Genomic DNA, 22987 nt, shown 5'->3' on the forward strand with positions numbered 1-22987 from the left:
TTTTCCCAGAAAAATGACTTTTTTGGGCTTCAGAATTAAAATATATAGACACGTTTATTATTGTTTGAGGATTATAGGAGTAAGGGGAAAAGAGAAAAATATTACTTTGGGAAAAACACTATATACTTAGAGCTTTTAGCTTGAAAGCACTTGAAGAAAACCAACCTGGTTTTTTGTCCCTGCTTTTTTATTTTTTTGTTTTCATTTAACATTTTATTATGAAAATTTTCAAACATACACAAAAGTGGAAAGAATTGTACAATAAATATCTATATAGCCACTACTTGGATTCTAATTTATCTTTTACTGTATTTGCTTTATCACATATCCACCCACTCATTCATCTCTCTATATATCCCTCAATCATCTTATTTTTGTATACATTTCAAAGTAAGTTGCAGACACCAGTACACTTCCCTCCAAATACTTCAACATGTATATCATAAATAACTCAGCATGTATAATAATAAACAGAGTAGTTGACATGATTTTTTTTAGGTCAGACTTATATAAAATTTATAATGAAATATAAATAGAAAAGTGGAGGGCCAGAAAGGCTAAGTGACTAGCTCTGGGACCAGAGGCCAGTGCACAGCTTATAATCTCTCAGAGAAAATGAGACACGTATACAAATAGCTAGACGGCAAAGTGCTTCACAACCAGCGCCCTGAATCTCAGTGGACAGTAAGTAAAACTCCAAATCTGAGACAGAAGAGAAGCAGCTAGGGAGGCTACACAAACCAGTGATTGGGAGAAATGCTTGAAGCAAAGAAAAGGGAAGGCATTCTAGGAGGAGACCCCATGAAGCAGGAAAACTCCAGGCAAGAGGGTGATTCTGGTGTTCAAACTGTCACAACAAATAGAAAACACATTTGCTGCTCATAACCACATAGCCCCACGCTAATAACAACAGACATGTTAGTGGTTATAAATCCATTTTGAACATTTATTCCTTTGCCAAGAATGGACTGCACCCTAAGTGATATATGCAAACCAGAAATACTTCCAGAATTTTAAAAAATGAAAACAGTTGTTAAAAATCTGCACATCCTGGAAGTCCTCAATAATATTTATTAAGGAGAAAATAGATTTTCCAAGCAATATAAGTTTACGAAATAAATGTTCTTACAGAATACAATAGTTATTCTGTTTGTTTGTTTCGTTTCTTTGAGACAGGATCTTGCTCTGTCACTCACGCTAGAGTGCAGTGGTACCATGTTGGCTCACTGCAGCCTCAACCTCCCAGGCTCAGGCCATCCTTTCACTTCAGCAGCCCCCACTCCCATTCCCAAGCAGCTGACACTACAGGTGCATACCACCATGCCTGGCTAATTTTTGTATTTTTTGTAGAGATGGGGTTTCCCCATGCTGCTCAGACTGGTCTCCTGGGCTCAAGAGATCTGCCTGCTTCAGCCTCCCAAAGTGCTGGGATTACAGGCATGAGCCACCGCGCCTGGCCAGAATAGTTATTTGAGAATAATTCATCAGTTCAACAAATACTTATCAAGGAAATATAGCAGTTAACAAAATAGACAAAAAATCTTTTCCCTTAAGGAGTTTACTTTCTAGTGGGGAGAGACTAACAGTAAACAAAAGAAGTTAAATACCGTATCTACTTTGACAGATGGTGGTAAGTGCTATGGAGAAGAAATAAAACAAGAAAAAGGGATTGGGAGCACCCAACAAGTGGGAGGAAGTGTGATTTAAAATAGGGCTGAACAGGAAGTTTTCACTGAAAAGGTAACATTTGAGCCAAGAGGTGCAGGAGATGACAAGGACAGTGCCATTTACTCCAAGCATCTCTGGAGCCCACACCCAACGTGGTTGGTGACTGGGAGACAGAAAAGGATAGAAAAAAAAAGCTCAGGAAGACAACCATTCAAGTCCTACTCTTGTGTGTGCATCTCAAGGCTGTGTTCTTTTAAAAGAAGGAGAATTCTTTTAATTTCTTAAATCCGATGTGATGATGAACTACAGGCTTCAGTTTTCATCATGCTGAGTCCTAACATTTGTGACTACTTCCCCCGGGGTGGCCACTGTGAAGCATCTTATGCGCATGGGCCTATTTTATTCTCCCAACAATATTAGGAGGTATCCTCGGTCCCGTTTTACAGATGCTGAAGATGACCTGGGTTGATACAGTTAAGCAGGTAAGAGAGCCTTGATTCAAACTCAGGGCACAAACATTCGGCCTCTAACCCAGGCAACTAAGAGGGGAAGAAGCTTTCTACGTCACTGTTCTGTGGAACTAGAAGGCCTTTGCCTTAAAAAGTCTGTTCTTATCTGTCAGTAATACAGTGCTTGCAATAGGCCTTCACTTTTAATATATATTTTTTTCTCTTCCAACCTAGGGACTCCACGTACCCCAGCTGGGTCTCATTGTTCCAGAACTGCATTAGTTAAGATTACCCAAACTTGGATTTCAAAGGAATACTTTCATTGTTCCGTCTGTAACACGAAGTAATTGGGGCCAGCTGGATGTCAGGATGCGTGTGGTTACCATTGTAATCTTGCTCTGCTTTTGCAAAGCTGCTGAGCTGCGCAAAGCAAGCCCAGGCACTGTGAGAAGCCGAGTGAATCATGGCCGGGCGGGTGGAGGCCGGAGAGGCTCCAACCCGGTGAAACGCTACGCACCAGGCCTCCCGTGTGACGTGTACACATACCTCCATGAGAAATACTTAGATTGTCAAGAAAGAAAATTAGTTTATGTGCTGCCTAGTTGGCCTCAGGATTTGCTGCACATGCTGCTAGCAAGAAACAAGATCCGCATATTGAAGAACAACATGTTTTCCAAGTTTAAAAAGCTGAAAAGCCTGGATCTGCAGCAGAATGAGATCTCTAAAATTGAGAGTGAGGCATTCTTTGGTTTAAACAAACTCACCACCCTCTTACTGCAGCACAACCAGATCAAAGTCTTGACGGAGGAAGTGTTCATTTACACACCTCTCTTGAGCTACCTGCGTCTTTATGACAACCCCTGGCACTGTACTTGTGAGATAGAAACGCTTATTTCAATGTTGCAGATTCCCAGGAACCGGAATTTGGGGAACTACGCCAAGTGCGAAAGTCCACAAGAACAAAAAAATAAAAAACTGCGGCAGATAAAATCTGAACAGTTGTGTAATGAAGAAGAAAAGGAACAATTGGACCCGAAACCCCAAGTGTCAGGGAGACCCCCAGTCATCAAGCCTGAGGTGGACTCAACTTTTTGCCACAATTACGTGTTTCCTATACAAACACTGGACTGCAAAAGGAAAGGTTTGTACTTTTCTTACTTTTTCATTTTCATGAATAACTTGAAATGCTCTTTGAATCTTATAATCCTCCCTACATCCCACCATGTCTTGGAATTCTTGATGTCACTTCCACCAGAAATCTTTCCCTATTGACAATGGAATTTAACCCAAGTTTTTCTGGGGTCCAGACTCAAGGCAGTTGGTAATTAAAACACAATGACAGGAGGGAAGGAGGTATCCTTAGGAGGGCAGCCATTTGAGTTCTACTCATTTGCACATCGCAAGCTGTCACTGTAAGGAATTCCTTTCATCTTAACTCCAATTTAATTTAGGTAGGTAAACCAAGGGCTATGAAAATAAGTGCAAATACCATCTATATAACCTGACTTACACTGATTAAAGTCAAAACATGGTGTGCATCTGTGAGAAGATCACCTCAAAGAGAAAACATCTGCAGAACAGGACTGTGAGAGCACTCTGAGACAGAGTGAAAGTGATGGCGCTTCTGTATTTCTTATCATTTTGTCCCAAGGTTTTAATAAATGCTCCTTTTTTTTTTGAGATGGGCTCTCGCTCTGATGCCCGGGCTGGAGTGCAGTGGCGCGATCTTGGCTCACTGCAACCTCTGCCTCCTGGGTTCGAGCACTTCTCCTGCCTCAGCCTCTCGAGTAGTTGATTTTAATAAATGCCTCTTAACATCCTATATCTTAATTATTTCCAAATTACCCAGAATAAAACAATAAAAATTTAAAGAACTAAATTTAAAATATTTAACCTGAGAACTATGAGACTAAGGAAATCCTTCTAGAATATTACCTACTTCCTGCAAATCATTACTGGGTTTTGCAACCGATGCAATCTTGTGCTAGTGTTATGCAGGATTTGCACATGCAAGATAAAGTCATGAGCTAAGAAAACAGATGGGAGATTTTAGTAACGCTCTTGACATGTTAGTGAAGACTGATGTTCTCAAAGAGTGATCTGGGAACTGCTAATCTACCCTACAATAACGAACCATGTAACAATGTCTATATGTTTCATTTCTGGCATGGTTTAATAATTTATTTGTAATATTAAATTAAAGCCAGATGTCATTAAGTAAGGTTCATATAAAGCACAGTATCATTTCTTCCACTTATTTTGGGAAATTTTGCTACGTTTTGTTTCTTTAAAGGCAAGAGAAAGGGGAAGTTCAGAGAGGAGGCCCTGGCTCCTCTCAAGAGAATCTTAGGCAAGAATTTATTAACATTGTCAGGCAACCTGAACCAGAAGTAAATTTGCTCATTTACCAGCAAGTCATGCTCAAGCCTTGCCCCACCGCTCCGCTCCCCTACCTCCCACCCCAACTGTAAAGATGGCACCTGGTTAGATCCCACAGCAGCCATGTGGCACAGGGAGGTTTGCCTACCAAGACACCCTGTGAACTGTATATAATTCAGTGCCATAGGAGAGCAGTTACATACAGCTTCATAACCTGGGACATGCCATTCTAGGCTCCAGGTATCCACACACGTGCTGTCTACAACTTCCAGGAAGATAGTAACATTCCCATTTACAGATGGGGAAAATGAGGCTCAAAGAGATTCAGTCACTTGACCATGGGTCTCACAGGTAAGTAGCAAAACTAAGAAGTGACTCTTGGTCTACCTGAGCCAGAGCCTATGAGCTCTCTACTTCACTCTGCAATCTTCCAGAATTAATCTGAGCATATTCAAACAATCAGCTGCCTCAACAATGCAACCATTAGAGAATTTCAAAGAGTAAGTAAATGTAGTTTTTCTGTAGCCAGAGTGGGTAGAACTTCCCGGATATTGTTATGGTGAGTCCTTAGTGCTTCATGCTGAAGAGCATGTTTATTAGAATTTGCTTTGTGGTGCTTAGATTGAAAACTGGAATTATATATTTTTAATACTAATACAAAGCTACTCTCCTAGATTTTAGTTAGAATACCTGATATTGCTGAGGATCTAACCTCAAGCTACAGTGAATTTGCACTTGCTGTATCAAGTGTAAATGAGAAAAGTAAATAGTATTAGGTTTATTAATTATCTGAGAAAAATACCATCTACACAAGATTTAAAACTTCTACAACGAGACTATACTGTGTTCTAAGAAGAGATAACATGTGAGGAAATGTCTCTTTTTCACTGCTTTTATGATCTTGGGCCATTCCCTCCCCCAATGAGCCCATTTCTGCTTTTGTGTTTTTTCCTTTTTTTCCCATAATATTTTTCTCTTGAAAAACATCAGCTTATAAAAATATAAGTACAGGCTGGGCGCAGTGGCTCACGCTTGTAATCCCAGCACTTTGGGAGGCTGAGGCGGGTGGATCACGAGGTCAGGAGATTGAGACCACGGTGAAACTCCGTCTCTACTAAAAATACAAAAAAATTAGCCGGGCGTGGTGGCGGGCGCCTGTAGTCCCAGCTACTCGGAGAGGCTGAGGCAGGAGAATGGCGTGAACCCGGGAGGCAGAGCTTGCAGTGAGCCGAGATTGCGCCACTGCACTCTAGCCTGGGCGACAGAGCAAGACTCCGTCTCAAAAAAAAAAAAAAAAAAAAAAAAAAAAAATATATATATATATATATATATATATATATATATATATAAAAGTACATTTTTATTGGTTTCTTCAACTTATTGTTGTCTAAATACAACCTTCCAGAAATGCCCCATAAATTCATACCCCCTGCTTTAAAAATACACATTACTGACTGAAACACAATATAAATAAGGTTTCATGACATACACACTTAGCATATATAATATTGGGTCATCAAAGAAGAACTTAAGTTCCTCCAAGTGTTAATGACTATGTAATTCAGAGCCTATTATTTTAGACTATAAGAGGAAGGGTAGGCCAGGTGCAGTGGCTCACGCCTATAATCCCAGCACTTTGGGAGGCCGAGGCAGGCGGGTCACTTGAGGTCAGGAGTTCGAAACCGGCCTGGCCAACAAGTTGAAACCCCATCTCTACTAAAAACACACACACACAGACACACACACACAAATAGCCAGGCATGGTGGCGGGCACCTGTAATCCCAGCTACTTGGGAAGCTGAGGCATGAGAATCGCTTGAACTCGGGAGGCAGAGGTTGCAGTGAGCTGAGATCACGCCACTGCACTCCAGCCTGGGCGACAGAGCGACTGTCTCAAAGAAAAAAAAAAAAATGAAGGGTAGCTTTGTCTTTTAATACTGTCAATACAAATGGCTTTCACTATGGTTTATATAAATCTAGTGATTCATTTCATCATTTATTTTTTATTTTTTGTTATCTTGCTGATTCCCATAAATTCAAAGGGAAAAGTCTTGTTTATTAAATTCCCTTTGGTAGTGCCTGCCACAGAGCCATGTGCTTTAGATTGATGATGATAACAGGACTGCTTTTCTTTATTCTTTCAAAGCAGTAATTTAAGCAACCTTTGAAACTGAAAATACATAGAAGTTAAAAATCATGGCTAGAATTCAAGTGTGACAACCTGAGGCTCTGTACAAGTATACCACATATACATGGTCACACATAGAGAACTTGCATACAGATTCCCCAACTCGGAGTTGAGCCTTGCCCAGCTGACTTGCAATGAGTCAGATGGTGTGTATAGGGGACCTAATATGTGCCTGTTCAACCACACAGACCTCAATGATCACTATGTATTTTTGCCTTAAATATCTAATGGCAAGAAAAATAAATAATAGCTTTATTCACTGAGAAACAGGTACTTTGCCAAGAAATCCTAGTGTTTCAAAGGGAATAAATGTGAGACTAATTGAAAGTCATATTTATGCCATATTGAGGTAAACAGATTTGCCAAGAATACGTGAAAGTCAGCGTTTTTAAACTGCTTTAGCTTCACATTGACCAGAATAGTTTGCCATTTTTAAGGAGTTATTTTACTTCTAATATCAGATGGGGGAGAATTATGCAGGTAAATTACCCTTAGCTGCCTCCAAAGTTAAGGGCACAATTTTACTACAGCTTGAACAATAGTTAAGAATTTTGTATATGCAATAAACGGGGCCATTTATGTCTCTTTTCTTACTATTAAAAGCTTTCAGAGTAGTTCTGAGGTTGCTGACAACCAATATAGCCTGCTAAATGGGGAGATTACGTGGAGAAATTTCCTAATTTCTTCCTCAACATCAACAAGATTTGGCTGGAGGAGGAGCAAGCTTGTAAGGGGTAACAATCAAGTAAATATGGTATTTGTTGAGGCATTTATCAAGAATTTGGGGTAGCCGTATATATGAAATGTACATACCACATAGTACCTGGACTAGAAATAGGGGCATTGATCAAACTCTCCTTCTGGTCTGGGGAAATGTATATTTATATACTCTTTATCAAAAGCAAACACTTTGCATCAATATCTCAATTCTCATTCAAGTTTTAAGGTAAAAGAACTAAAGAATTTTTCTACTTATCAACACAGCAAATGAGATTTTCCTGTGTTTTTCTAAGCCACACTAGGAAAGCCTTTGCTTTGCATTTCCTGGTATTACTTGTGAATGCTATTTTTACCCAGGACTGCTGCTGAGAATCCCAAAATGGATTCTGCAGTTTATATTCTTTTTCCAGCACCCACAGATCTGCCACATTGCCTAGGCCTAGTGTCAGGGTGTTCTCATAAACATTTTTTCTACCCATTTATTTGTGGTTAACCCACTTTAGCTTGCCCTACAGTGGTTGCTCTGTCATCCACCCTCATGTCCAGCCCAGCAGATGTGGGTTCAATAAGCAAGTCCTGATAAACAGGCTGCTTTTTAGAACCTAGGAGGTGCTGACTCTGGTGACAAGGATGACCTACAGGTCTTAATGGCTTTATAGGGCCTTAGTGAGGACTCTGGCTTTCATCACAATTAGATGGGAAGTCACTGGAGGCTTTGCTGGGCTTTGATGGAATTTAGCGTATGCTAAGGTTTGTTTCATACTGACTTCCTTTGGCTTTAGATAGCCCTTTACCCTTTCTCTTTAAGAGTTGATTCTTCAATCACACAGATATAACGGTGACCGAGAAAATGGGGGCAAAAAGAGCATAATAACATAAATATTATTAAATTTTCCAGAGTTGAAAAAAGTGCCAAACAACATCCCTCCAGATATTGTTAAACTTGACTTGTCATACAATAAAATCAACCAACTTCGACCCAAGGAATTTGAAGATGTTCATGAGCTGAAGAAATTAAACCTCAGCAGCAATGGCATTGAATTCATTGATCCCGGTAAGTTCCCCTGTATAGCCCCTTCAATTCGTGGCAAGTGTTCTGTGATTTTTTTCTATGGCAACACTTATATACAGTAAATTTAGTTTAAAAGTAACTGAACTAAATAATAAAGTACAAGTTTTAATTAAACATGACACTTTTACTAGGAGTTGTTTGGCACTCAGATAAATAACTTGCCAAAATGCTGCTTTATGAAGTATGTAGTACCACATATTACTATCATTTAATTCAGTTAGCCCAAATAGTGTGTTATAGAATAGATTTTTAAAGTAATATATGGCAAATGGTCAATAGTATACTAAAATGTAGTGGGTTTTTTTGTTTTTTTTGTTTTTCTGGTTTTTTGTTTTTTGAGATGGAGTCTCGCTCTTGTTGCCCAGGCTGGATTGCAATGGTGTGATCTCTGCTCACTGCAACCTCTGCCTCCCGGGTTCAAGCAATTCTCCTGCCTCAGCCTCCCAAGTAGCTGGGATTACGGGCATGTGCCACCATGCCTGGCTAATTTTGTATTTTTAGTAGAGATGGGGTTTCATCATGTTGGTCAGGCTGGTCTCAAACTCCTGACCTCAGGTGATCTGCTCGCCTCAGCCTCCCAAAGTGCTGGGATTACAGGCATGAGCCACCGCGCCTAGCCAAATGTAGTGATTTTTTTTTTTTTTTTTGAGACGGTGTCTCGCTCTGTTGCCCAGGCTGGAGTGCAATGGTGTAATCTCAGCTCACTGCAAGCTCTGCCTCCCGGGTTCACGCCATTCTCCTGCCTCAGCCTCCCAAGTAGCTGGAACTACAGGCGCCTGCCACCACGCCCGGCTAATTTTTCTGTATTTTTAGTAGAGACAGGGTTTCACCGTGTTAGCCAGGATGGTCTCTATCTCCTGACCTCATGATCCGCCCACCTCAGCCTCCCAAAGTGCTGGGATTACAGGCGTGAGCCACCATGCCTGGTCTAAATGTAGTGATTTTTAAAGGGAAATTCAAATTTGGAATTTTCTTTGCTATTCATTAAGCCCCATCTTGTTTAGAATAAATTAGAAACAAACTGCTAAGCACTAAGCTCATAAATTAGGATAAAATGTGCTCAAACCAGAGCCAGACATATTATATCTAGTTTTAGATCAAGACCAATTCTCTTTCCCATCCTTCAAATCTCTTCTGCATTTGCTAAGCAAAGCCTCTGGCGAAAATGAGCTTGGTAAATTAAGTAAACACATCGGATTTGGAAAGAACTGAGAATTACTGCAATATTGACCAGATTTATAACATATATATAACACAAGTGCTTTCACTAGGCTACTTCGATTTGAAAAGCTTTAACTATGAAAATGATTATTAAAATTATTAATAATGTAATGTAATGTTATAAACATTTTGAGTACAACTGTTTCCCCTGCTTTTCTTTGTGATAATCTAATACCATTAACAGAACATTAGAATTTTAACGCAATAAAAGTGAAAAATTAGAATGAACATTCTGGATCCACAAGGGCATATTTTAGAATTAACCTCTTTTTAAAAATTAGAAAAGCATAATTTTTTAAAATTTCCCAAGGGACAGCAGTATGCTACACTTATACCTTAGCCTGTTACAGATGATGCTAACTTGGGAGTATGTTTGAACTGTGAAGTCAAAAGCAATTTTTGTTTTTCAATAAATAAGAATACTACAGACACCCTTCTCCCAAATGAAGTTAGCATTATATTATTGTGCAAGTCAGTCACTGGTAGCCAGTGTCGTGTTCACAAAGCCAGGGTACAGGGTAAAGAATCTGGAAGTGGAGACCCTTTCTTGCAAGATAAACTCACTTCGACCCCCTATGATTCCATCTCCAACCTGACCAATCAGCACTCCCCACTTCCCAAGCCCCTACCTAGCAAATTATCTTTAAAAACTCTGAGGCCTGAATGCTTGGGGAGACTGATTTGAGTAATTATAAAACTCTGGTCTCCCAAACAGCCAGCTCTGCACGAATTACTCTTTCTCCATCGCAATTCCCCTGTCTTGATAAATCGACTCTGTCTAGGCAGTGGGCAAGGTGAACCCACTTGGTGGTTACAAACTAAAGAATCGCAGGACAAGCAAAAGCCATTCCAAAGGTCCTTGGGCAAGTGTCTAATTTCCTTCTGCTGTCATCCACAAGCAAAACTGTAGTTTACCAACTATCAATGCAAACAAGTTTTAAAGCTATCTCAAAAAAAAAAAAGATTATAATAGTTATTATATGTCCTAAGTTAAATGTATTAAAGTAATGAGTAACAGTGTGGCAATGTTTTAGTTACAACAAAACTAGTACACAAAGAAAACTTGAGAAAAATGAGAAGACAATGTAAAGAGATAGATAATAGTGCAAAATGGACTTGCCTTGCTTCTACTGATGTTTTTCACATGTTTCCCGTAACTGATACTTTTCATCAGTTGTGGAATTCCCATAATTGCAGGGATTCCTTTTCTGTCCTTAGGATCCCCTGAAGGCCTTTTAATCTTGTTCACCAAATGTGTGTTCCTTGCTGACACAAAATGGTCTCTACCATCAGCAGTGGTACTCCTTTTTTCCCCCTTTGTTCAATTCAATCTCAGGAACGTATTTTCTACATTAATAAATATTTATTGAGCACCTACCAAATGCCAAGCACTTTCCTAGAACAAAAAAGTTATTCTGAAACAAAAAAGTATCTCAGCAGTTAAGGCAAAATGACCTAAAGAAGTTTTAAAATGAAAGGTCTCCTATATTTCAGGGTCTTTGAGATGAAACCCTGCAAGTAGACTTACTTGAATGATTTTTGCTGTGGTAAGCATACAAATGCAGTGGGAGTCACCAGACTTTAAAAGACGTGAATAACAATCATATAAAATGCCAGACATTGTTGTGGAAAAGAGAAAGAAGATACCCTACTAGGGGGTTTTTACCTCCTTTAAGAAACAGACGAAAACTAGTTTTCTCAAGTGCCTGAATATATATGGTTTAAGTAACAATATACAACACTTTCAAAATAAAATCTAGGAATGTTTACATATGCTTTTAATCTCAAAGTCTAATGTCTTGAGAAAAGTAAATCTGTGAGATCACTGACTCACAGAATTTTAGCAAATAGAAAAAATCCAGTATCTTCAGAACACAAGGGCTGATCTTTTGTCCCCTACCCGCAAGACATTGCTTGGTACCAAAATAGAAAGTTATTTTTTTAAGGAGGAATTATGGGTTTTTTCTGAGAACAGATAATATGAAAATAGTTAATAGTATTGGTATGACCACATATTTTCCTAATTCAAAATAAGGATGTTATGCTCTACAAGGGTATTTTAAAACAATAATGAGATAATGTTTGAAACAGAAACAAAATATTTGTGAGTATTTCTGGAGTATCTGGCTGGTCCATATCAACTGGAATACAGATAATCCAGGTGTAGATTTCTTTGCTCTTAGAGGGGGAAAAAAGCTTTTCATTGTTTTATTTTCAGTTATATTTTATATTGGTTTTAATTATCCAACCTCCAGCAAAATTAAATACATATGGATTCAAAGCTGATAGCTACCATAGTTTGCCAAAATACAACCAGATGTTTTCAAAATGTTGGAAAAAATGGTTTGTTTTTGGACTTTACAGGAATAGAACCCTTCCCCCAACACTGGGAAAAGGTTGTTTTCTAGGCATTTTCAGGATTACTGATATCCCAGGAACTTTCAGATCACCACCCAGCACATTTTTCATTTTTATCTGTACTTGTCTTACATGCGAAATATTTTCTTAATTCATGTCTCTTTTTTGTGGTATCTTTTTTTCCCAAGTTAGTACCAAAAAAAAAAAAAAAAAAAGAGCCCAAAATACATTTTTTAAAGCTAACTTAAAACTGAATATTGTATTCTAATCAAGGGAAAAGCTTTGAGTAGCAATATATTTCACAATTTTGCATTTAGACACATTTACAGTGGAAAAACATAATTAAAAAGAAAACCTTCTTTCAATCCAGAAATTCTCTCCACAAAGGTAGTAACGAAAGAAAACACCTTCATTATTGACTAAGCATTAAACCAGAATGTGATGCATATCACAGGCAATCCACTAAGAGACTGCAAAGACTCTCGCCCCTATGTAACCAGGCAGAGACCACCCATTACAGGAATCTCACCCCTATGTAGCCAAGCAGATACCACCCATTACATACACGTTTTCAGGACAAACAATAACGAGTCCTTACGGAAGAAGATTTGACAACACCTTTTGTCACACATAATTCATCCTAACTTTTCCTAGTAAATGGGGTGACCATCTGTGTTAGCTTATTGGCTTTATTCAGAGAAAAATACATTTCTGTCTTCATGACAGGAGGTAGTTCTGCAACTGGAAGCAAGATCTCACCAAGGTTAGGACCCCACCCTCCCACCAGAGCTGGGAGATGGAGGTACCGTCTTCCTTGATGTTTACATTTCAAAGAGATAGCTCCCAGGTCCTTGGAAAAGACATTCTTGCATCGCATCGTAAAGGTGATAAAAAGCCTATCTAGTCTTCAAAAGGATTTAAAGACATTTCAAAGAGAGGAGAAAGTACTTAAAGTTTAAAGTTTTCTAAAGTAAAAGCTCTAGGAAAAAGAAAGGAAAATAAATCTCTTTATTTTCAAAGGGGAAAATTAAGCCTCTTTTTAAAATTTGTATTTGTCCTTTCGATATACCATACACTGTATTAACTCAATTACTCAGGCTCAATAAATATTTTCTGTTCCCAGCTGCTTTTTTAGGGCTCACACATTTAGAAGAATTAGATTTATCAAACAACAGTCTGCAAAACTTTGACTATGGCGTATTAGAAGACTTGTATTTTTTGAAACTCTTGTGGCTCAGAGATAACCCTTGGAGATGTGACTACAACATTCACTACCTCTACTACTGGTTAAAGCACCACTACAACGTCCATTTTAATGGCCTGGAATGCAAAACGCCTGAAGAATACAAAGGATGGTCTGTGGGAAAATATATTAGAAGTTACTATGAAGAATGCCCCAAAGACAAGTTACCAGCATATCCTGAGTCATTTGACCAAGACACAGAAGATGATGAATGGGAAAAAAAACATAGAGATCACACCGCAAAGAAGCAAAGCGTAATAATTACTATAGTGGGATAAGGTAGAAATTGTTCTGATTGTAATTAGTTTTGTATTTTCTATACTGGTGTTAGAAAACATATGTTTACATTTGATTAACTGTGTTGCCTATTTATGCAGGGTAATCCAGCTAAAGGAAGCTTTCTTTAATTATGATAAGTATTATCGTGACTATTATAGTAATCAAAGGAATACTGTCATCCTGCTTGCCTGTCCATTTGTGGAACAGCATCTGGTGATATGCAATTCCACACTGGTAACCTGCAGCAGTTGGGTCCTAATGATGGCATTAGAATTTCATAATGTCCTGTATAAATGTTTTTACTGCTTTTTGAAAATAAAGAAAAAAAAACTTGGTTCATGTTTACATGCCTTTCGATAGCTGTTTGTGCATACCTGAAGATGATCAAAATGATTTTATACAAATGCTGTTTTAATAAAATGTCATTCCCTACCCCTCTACTTTTTTTCAGTAAGTCATCTTATACATTAAATAAATTTCCATTTCTGATTTCTGTGCATTCCAAAATGAGGTCCTGATACATCCAAATTCTCAACCACTCTTCACTGATCCTTGCAAAGTACTGTCAAGCTAGACCTGAAAGAGAATTGTCACAAACAATAAATAGAGAATGTGAGAATTACATTGGAAGCTAGGACCCTGATTAACAGCTGTAGATGGGGTGAAGCATGAGCCCTGAAGAGGTATAAACACTGGTGAATGTGGAAACACCATTTTTGTTTGTTTGTTTTTGTTTTTGTTTTGAGCAGGGTTCATACTGGGAATCCACCCGTCCATGAGAAAGGGCCCTTCCTGCTAAGCTAATATGTCGAGGAGCATAAAATAAAGAATGAAATTAGGATTTGGGGGCAGTATTTGGGATGAAGCCAGAATAAAATATAGGAAATAATACGAGGCCACTGAGGCAGGAGGTGGTGCCCAAAAGAAGCCCTGTGATTTGGGTTTGCAGGTTAAAATGAGCTCACCTAGAGAACTAGATCACCAGCAAAAGAGGAAATCAGTGGAGGATTTTAGACCCTGATCCTATCAGTTTGCATTCAGCTAGTCATATTCTACAGAGAGAAAAATAAAGTGAAAAGAAATATATACATGTCCTTAGTGAGATACTACTTTTTCCTTTTAATATACATTTTCCTTTCATGCTGAGTTGAATACATTTTCATTTCTTGTATCAAGGAATTCCTACAAAGTTTAGCAAATAACCACCTTATCTGATACTTGCACAAACTCCCAAAGCATGGAAGATGGTTTATAACAAATAGTATTAGGCATTTTTTTTTTCTGAGATAGAGTCTTGCTCTGTTGCCCAGGCTGGAGTGCAGTGGTCCAATCTCAGCTCGCTGCAACCTACGCCTCCTGGGTTCAAGCGATTCTCCTGTCTCAACCTCCCGAGTAGCTGGTATTACAGGTGCTTGCCACCATGCCTGGCTAATTTTTATATTTTTAGTAGAGACAAGGTTTCACCATGTTGGTCAGGCTGGTCTTGAACTCCTGACTTCAAGTGATCCACCCACCTCGCCCTCCCAAAGTGCTGGGATTACAGGCGTGAGCCCCACACTCAGCCATGCACTTTTAAAGCACACGCTACATGCCAGACACTGTGCTAAGAGCTTCACATATGCTACTTCTAATTCTCACAAAATCCCTCTGAGATAGGTAATACTGTCTGCCTTTTATAGGTGAGGAATCAAGGTGGAGAGTTTAGGTAACTTGGACAAAGTCACACAGCTGGCAAGTGGCAGGGCCAGGATTCAGCTCTGCCTAAGCCCTTTCTGCTATGCAGAGCTGCACAGCATTGTAAAAGTTACCCTTGTCCGTGACTGTCTGGCACCAGAACTTCCAGAACCAAACCCCAAAAAGGAGCAGGTACCACGAAAGTGGGGGAGCACTCGTGAGGGCAGTTGGCAGGAGAAAGTCTTTTGTCCAAGACATTTAGATCTGTATTTATATACAGGAAACAAAGAGAATGGGAAGCCAGAAGAATTGCCAGAGCTAATGCTTCAGTAAATAACTCTGGATTGTGAGGTTCTATTTTTATTTTATTTATTTATTTATTTATTTATTTATTTATTTATTTATTTATTTATTTTGAGACAGTCTTGCTCTGTCATCCAGTCTGGAGTGCAGTGTTGCAATCTCGGCTCACTGTAGCCTTCGCCTCCTGGGTTCAAGCGATTCTCCTGCCTCAGCCTCCCGAGTAGCTGGGATTACAGGCGCCCGCCACCACACCCAGCTAATTTTTGTATTTTTAGTAGAGACGGGGGTTTTGCCATGTTGGTCAGGCTGGTCTCTAACTCTTCACCTCAGGTGATCTGCTCGCCTCAGCCTCCCAAAGTGCTGGGATTACAGGCATGAGCCACTGAGCCTGGACTGGACTGTGAGGTTCTAACCACTCTGCCCAGTGGTCTGGGTCAGAGGTGGGGACTTAGAGACATTACTTCTCCATGCAAATCCCTACATTGCTCACTATGAGGCATGAAAGCCAGCTATTACATTTCAAATGTTACCAGAGAGATGTAACAAGTTCAATTATTTACAAATTCATTTATTATTGTTCATGAGCCTCACAGTGGAATTTTAAGGACATAGGACCAGAAAGAGCCAAGATTTGATGATGGAAAAAGCCTGGTGTGACAAGAGAATCATACTGGAGGCAAGAGGATTCTGGAATGAAATGAGATGAAACCTGATTCAGAGAAAGGACCCAAGTTGTTCTCTAGTATAATTTTTAGAGGCTAGTTAGGGATTTTATTGGTTGATTTTTATATTCAATTTAATCCCCAGGGATGTATTTGGAAATAAAGCTCCTGAAAACATCAAAACAGAAATTAATCCAGGCCATCCAAAAGTAAGTCAGTAGGTATTGCTAACATCTCTCAGGGTCAAGACTGAAGTGGATTTTCAAATTTTAAGATTTGCCCCTTTTCTACATCAGAGTTACACTTTTTCAGGGAAGTGTAGTTGATTCATGATGGAATGAACAATTAGACACTTCCTCTTCCACCAATTTCTTACTTGATAGTTACTCTTATAACTTGTCTTTGGATGTCTCTTTTTTATGACAGACAATACAAGTTGATAAGGTTACAAAAATCAGTATATTTTATGGTAGTAAAAAATACTACTATCCTGAGATATACATATTTGAACGTATATATCACTTGGATATTTGGATAAAATAAGTTAAAAAAAGAAAAAAAAACCCTTTCCTAGTCGTAAGATTCTCTGATTTTTCTGAAGGAGACAAGATTTACTATAAACGGAGTCCTCCTGAGTCCTGAGTTGGCTGTGACCTAATGCCTAGTTACTTGAGAAAGATATTTAACGTTAAGCAGCACTGCTTTTTCATTCATTCACCATTCTATCCTCTGGAGCCTATGCCCTGGATCAATTCATGTCTGTTTCTGAGAAATCTGAGTCTCCTGCTCTGGCAAATTGGCAAATCGAAGGGATTCAGTAATGAGGATCCTTTTTTTTTTTTTTTTGAGTTGGAGCCTCCCTTTGTCACCCAGGCAGGAGTGCAATGGCACCATCTTGGCTCATCACAACCTCTGCCTCCTGAGTTCAAGTGATTCTCCTGCCTCGGCCTCCTGGGTAGCTGGGATTACAGGTGCCCGCCACCACGCCTGGCTAAATTTTATATTTTTAGTAGAGACAGAGTTTCACCATGTTGGCCAAGCTGGTCTCAAACTCCTGACCTCAAATGATCCACCCACCTCAGCTTCCCAATGTGCTGGCATCACAGGACCACTGTGCCCGGCCAGTAATGAGGATCTACTTGTCTAAATTCTGTAAGTCTGTGCCGTCATCTGCCTTTTAAGGATTTATTTATTTTCTTTTTTTTTTTTTTGACATGGAGTCTCGCTCTGTCGCCCAGGGTGGAGTGCAGTGGTGCGATCTTGGCTCACTGCAACCTCCACCTCCCAGGTTCCAAGTGATCGTCTTGTCTCAGCTTCCCGAGTAGCTGAGACTACAGGCGCTCGCCACCACACCCAGCTAATGTTTTGTATTTTTAGTAGAGACGGGGTTTCACCGTGTTAGCCAGGATGATCTCGATCTCCTGACCTTGTGATCTGCCCGCCTTGGCCTCCCAAAGTGCTGGGATTACAGGTGTGAGCCACTGCTCCCAGACTTTTTTTTTTTTTTTGACACAGTCTTGCTCTGTCACCCAAGCTGAAGTGCAGTGGCATGATCTTGGCACACTGTAACCTCCACCTCATGGGTTCAAGCAATTCTCGTGCCTCAGCCACCCGAGTAGCTAGAATCACAGTCACACATCACCACGCCTGGCTAATTTATGTATTTTTAGTAAAGACAAGGTTTCACCATGTTGGCCAGGCTGGGCTCAAACTCCTGGCCTCAAGTGATCCGCGTGCCTTGGCCTCCCAAAGTACTGGGATTACAGGCACGAGCCACCGTGCCCAGCCTTAAATATTTTAAGATAACATTCTACAGTTAATTTTCTAAAATTTTACTGGTATAAGGATTACAACTATTGTGTTCAGTCAGCCAAACAGCCCAAAAGAGTAGCCAATATTTATCTTCAATGTAAGAGTCAGAAAACCAATCTTCCCAGAAATGTGTGTAATTCTCGACACACCAATAGATGAACTGATCTTAGATGGGGTAGGGGTTGGAGGTGGGGCAGGAGAGACAGTGGAAAAGCTAAAACATCTCTGAGAATTTTTTTTTAACTTTTATTTTAATTTCAAGGGTACATGTATAGGTTTGTTATATAGGTAAACTTGTGTCACAGGGGTTTGTTGTATAGATAATTTAGTCACCCTGGTATTAAGCCTAGTATGTGTTAGTTATTTTTGCTGATCCTCTCCATCCTCCCATCCTCCACCCTCCAATAGGCCCCAGTGTCCATCATTCCCCTCTATGTGTCCATGTGTTAAGAATGGCTTTTATCTTTGATACACTCAAGTTTGCTGGAATTAAAATGGGTTTGATTAAATAATTTTCAGTAAATTAAAAATATTACCAAGATAAGACAGACATTACATTTGCTTCCTTAAAAAAAATCAAGGTCTACTCAGGCTTGAATGCTCAGTTGTTTCTGTGATGAAGACAATTGTACTAAGAAGTACACTTCCAGAAAAATACTATGTGAAATATATTTTAGACAAAATATTAAAAATTTACAGAATGAAAATGTTTACAGGCTATCTTGACCTCAGATACATATATAAACATATATATCTTATGTATAGTGGTTAAAACCTCACAGTCCAGGCTGGGCATGGTGGCTCACACCTGTAATCCCAATACTTCGGGAGGCTGAGGCAGGCAGATCACTCGACGTCAGGAGTTCAAGACCAGCCTGGCCAACATGGCGAAATCCCGTCTCTACTAAAAGTCCAAAAATTAGCCAGGCATGGTGGTGCACACCTGTAATCCCACCTACTCAGGAGACTGAGGCATGAGAATTGCTTGAACTGGGGAGATGTGGTTGCAGTGAGCCAAGATTGCACCACTATATTCCAGTCTGGGCGAACGAGCAAGACTCTGTCTCAAAAAAAAAATACCAAAAACAAAAATACAACAATAAGAAAACAACCTTAACAGACACCTCACCAGAAAGATAGAAGCATATGAAGATAGAAGCCAAAGACCTTAACAGACACCTCACCAGAAAGATAGAAGCATATGAGAAGATGTTCCGTAAGAAATGTCATCAGGGAAATGTAAATTAAAACAGCAATGAGATACCCCCACACACCTATCAGGATGGCCAAAATCCAGAAGAGTGACAGCACCAAATGCTGATGAGGATGTGGAGCAACAGGAACTCTCATTCATTGCTGATGAGAATGCAAAATGGTACAGCCAACTTTGGAAGACAGTTTGGCACTTTCTTACAAAACGGCACATACTCTTACCATACAGTCCAGCAATCATGTTCCTTGGTATCTACCCAAAGGAGTTGAAAGCTTATGTCTACATAAAAACCTGCACATAAATGTTTATAACAACTTTATTCATATTTGCTCAAACTTGGAAGCAACCAAGATGTCTTTCAATAGGTGAATTAATAAACTACGGTACATTCAGACAATGGAATATTATTCAGACAATGGAATATTATTCAGCACTAAAAAAATGATTTATCAAGCCATGAAAAGACATAAAGGAAATTTAAGTGCACATTAATAAGTGAAGGAAGCCCATCTGAAAAGGCTACATACTGTATGATTCCAACTATATGACATTCCAGAAAAGGCAAAACTATATAGACAATATATATAGCTAAATATATAATGATTGGTGGTTGTCAGGAGCTAACAGGGTGAGGGAGGATGACCAAGCAGAGCACAGAGGATTCCTAGGGGAATGAAACTACTCAGCACAATATTATAATGGTAAACACCTATCATTGTAAATTTGTCCAAACTCATACAATATACAACACTAAGAGTGAACCCTATATAAACTATGGACTTTGGGTGATAATGATGTGTAAATATAGCTTCACCAACTGTAACAAGTGTGTCATTCTTGTGGGTGATGTTGATAGTGGGGAGGCTATGTATGTGTGGGGGAAGGAGGTATATAGGAAATCTCTATACTTTCTGCTCAATTTTGCGAGAACCTGAAATTTCTCTTAAGAATAAAGTTTATGGCTGGGTGCAGTGGCTCACACCCACAATCCTAGCAGTTTGAGAGGCCAAGGCGGGTGGATCACCTGAGGTTAGGAGATCAAGACCAGCCTGGCCAACATGGTGAAACCCCATCTCTACTAGCAGAGGTTGCAGTGAGCCAAGATCATGTCACTGCACTCCAGCCTGGGCAACAGAGCGAGACTCCATCTCTAAATAAATAAATAAATAAAAGTTAATTAAAAAGAAAAGAAAGCTCTTAAATAAATAACCTAACTTTTAACCTGAAGAAACTAGAAAAGAAGAGCAAACAAAACCCAAGTCAACCAGAATAATAAAGACTGAAGTGGGCTGGGTGCAGTGACTCACACCTGTAATCCTAGCATTTCGGGAGGCTGAGGCAGGAGGATCACTTGAGTTCAGGAGTTCAATATCAGCCTGGGTAACATAGTCAGAGCCCGTCTCTACAAAATTTTTTTTTAAAAAATTAGCCAGGTGAGGCCACCTATAGTCCTAGCTACTTAGGTGGGAGGTGGGAGGATCACTTAAGCCCAACAGGTTGAGGCTGCAGTGAGCTGTGATCATGCCAGTGTACTCCAGCCTGGGCAACAGAGTGAAACTCTCTCTCCAAAAAAAAAAAGATTGCAGTGGAAATAAGCAAAATAGAAAATAGAAAATAGAGAATTAAAAAAAAAAGGGTTTTTTTTGGAATATCCTTATTTATAGTAGCATTATTCACAATATCTAAAAGATTGAAGCAACTTTACTGTCTATTACTGGAAGAATGGATAAACAAAATGTGTTATATACAGGCCGGGCACGGTGGCTCACGCTTGTAATCCCAGCACTTTGGGAGGCCGAGGCGGGTGGATCACGAGGTCAGGAGATCGAGACCGCGGTGAAACCCCGTCTCTACTAAAAATACAAAAAATTAGCCGGGCATGGTGGCGGGCGCCTGTAGTCCCAGCTACTTGGAGAGGCTGAGGCAGGAGAATGGCGTGAACCCAGGAGGCGGAGCTTGCAGTGAGCCGAGATTGCGCCACTGCACTCCAGCCTGGGCAACAGAGCGAGACTCCGTCTCAAAAAAAAAAAAAAAAAAAAAAAAAGTGTTATATACATACAATAAAATATTATTTACCCTTAAAAAGGAAATTCTGACACATGCTAAAATGAGTAAACCCTGATGACATTGTGCTAAGTGAAGTAAGCCAGGCACAAAAGAACAATTATTGTTTGATTCCACTTATGTGCGGCACCTAGAGTCATCAAATTCATAGAGACGGAAAGTAGAATGGTGGTTGCCAGGACCTAGGAGGAGGGGGAAAAGTGGATTTAGTACTTAATGGTACAAACTATGAGTTTTGTGAGATGAAAAAGTTCTGGAGATGCATCAGTGATGATGGTTGCACAAGAATGTGAATATACTTAATGCTACAGAACTGTACACATAAAAGTGGTTAAAATGGTAATTTTTATGTCACATATTTTTTACAACAATGAAAAAAGAACCAAACGGCTGTTTGAAACAATTAACAAAATTTGCAAACCTTTACCTAGACTGACCAGGAAAACAAGAGGAAAGACTAATATTATTAAAATTAGAAATCAAAGTGGGTACATTAGTACTGACTTTACAGAAGTAAAAAGGATCATAAGAGAATATTACGACTGTTGTACCCCAACAAATTAGATAAACTACATGGAATTGACAAATTCCTAAAAACACATGAACTACCAAAACTGACTCGAGAAGAAACAGAAGATCTAAATAGAGCTATAATAAGTAAAAATACTAAATCAGTAATCAAAAAACCTCCAACAAGGCCAGGCACCGTGGCTCATGCCTGTAATCTTAGCACTTTGAGAGGCTGAGGCAGGTGGATCACTTGAGGTCAGGAGTTCTAGACCAGCCTGGCCAAAATGGCAAAACCCCGTCTCTACTCAAAATACAAAAATTAGCCAGGTGTGGTGGCACACACCTGTAATCCCAGCTACTCAGGAGGTTGAGGCAGGAGAATCACTTGAACCCAAAAGGCAGAGGTTCCAGTGAGCCAAGATTGCACCACTGTACTCCAGCCTGGGTGACAGAGTGAGACTCCATCTCAAAACAAACAAACAAACAAACAAACAAACAAACAAACCCTCCAACAGAGAGCCTAGGACCAGATGGCTTCATGGGCAAATTTTACCAAACATTTAATCCTCAAACTTTAAACCAAACATTAATCCTCAAATTCTTCCCAAAAAATAGAAGGAAAAAAATACCTCCTACCTCATTTGATGAAGCCATTATTATCCTGATAAGGAAGCCAAAGACATCACAAGAAGGAAAAACTACAGAGTAATATTCCTTTTAAATATAGATGCAAATATCCTCAAAAAATATTAGCAAAGAGAATCCAGCACCATATTAAAAGAATTATGTTCGAACAAGCAAGACTGATCTCAGGCATTCAAGAGTGGTTCAACAGACAAAAAAAAATCAATCAATGTAATATACACGATATTAATAGAAGGAAGGAGGGGAAAACCATTTCAGTTGACTCAGAAAAGGCATTTGACAAAATCTCATCACCCTTTTATAATAAGAATACTCAGCAAAGTAGGAATATATGGGAGCTTCCTCAGTGAGCAGTTGTGTAAGAAAAGAAAAAAAAAGGAGAATGGGTATGAGGTTCCTCTTTGGGCTGATGAAAATGGTCTAGAATTAAATAGTGATGGTTGCTCAACATTATTAATATAATAAAAAACACTGAACTGTACTCTTTAAAATGGTTTAAAAGGTGAATTTTATGTTACATGAAATGT

General features: G+C 39.4%; 2 protein-coding genes across 14 annotated transcripts in view; one reads left to right on the forward strand and one right to left on the reverse strand.

Moving 5' to 3' along the window:
- Nucleotides 1–22987, reverse strand: part of FBXL13 (F-box and leucine rich repeat protein 13) — a 304098-nt gene that overhangs the window by 148191 nt on the left and 132920 nt on the right. The gene's annotated exons all lie outside the window — the stretch shown is intronic.
- Nucleotides 2470–13911, forward strand: LRRC17 (leucine rich repeat containing 17). Its single transcript, XM_055283488.2, has 3 exons — nt 2470–3258; nt 8303–8458; nt 13179–13911. Exons 1-3 carry the CDS (start codon nt 2487–2489, stop codon nt 13574–13576), a joined length of 1326 nt encoding a protein of 441 aa, XP_055139463.1. The 5' UTR covers nt 2470–2486; the 3' UTR covers nt 13577–13911.

The sequence above is a fragment of the Symphalangus syndactylus genome, chromosome 6 (genome assembly GCF_028878055.3).
Source record: "Symphalangus syndactylus isolate Jambi chromosome 6, NHGRI_mSymSyn1-v2.1_pri, whole genome shotgun sequence".
Taxonomy (NCBI): Eukaryota; Metazoa; Chordata; class Mammalia; order Primates; family Hylobatidae; genus Symphalangus; species Symphalangus syndactylus.

What these genes read in the sequence shown, in the direction of transcription:
- LRRC17 (XM_055283488.2), top strand. Translation starts at nt 2,487, where the DNA reads ATGCGTGTGGTTACCATTGTAATCTTGCTCTGCTTTTGCAAAGCTGCT. An exon ending in ACTGGACTGCAAAAGGAAAG is followed by an intron (nt 3,259 to 8,302) that starts GTTTGTACTTTT and finishes TAAATTTTCCAG; the next exon opens with AGTTGAAAAAAGTGCCAAAC. An exon ending in CATTGAATTCATTGATCCCG is followed by an intron (nt 8,459 to 13,178) that starts GTAAGTTCCCCT and finishes TTCTGTTCCCAG; the next exon opens with CTGCTTTTTTAGGGCTCACA.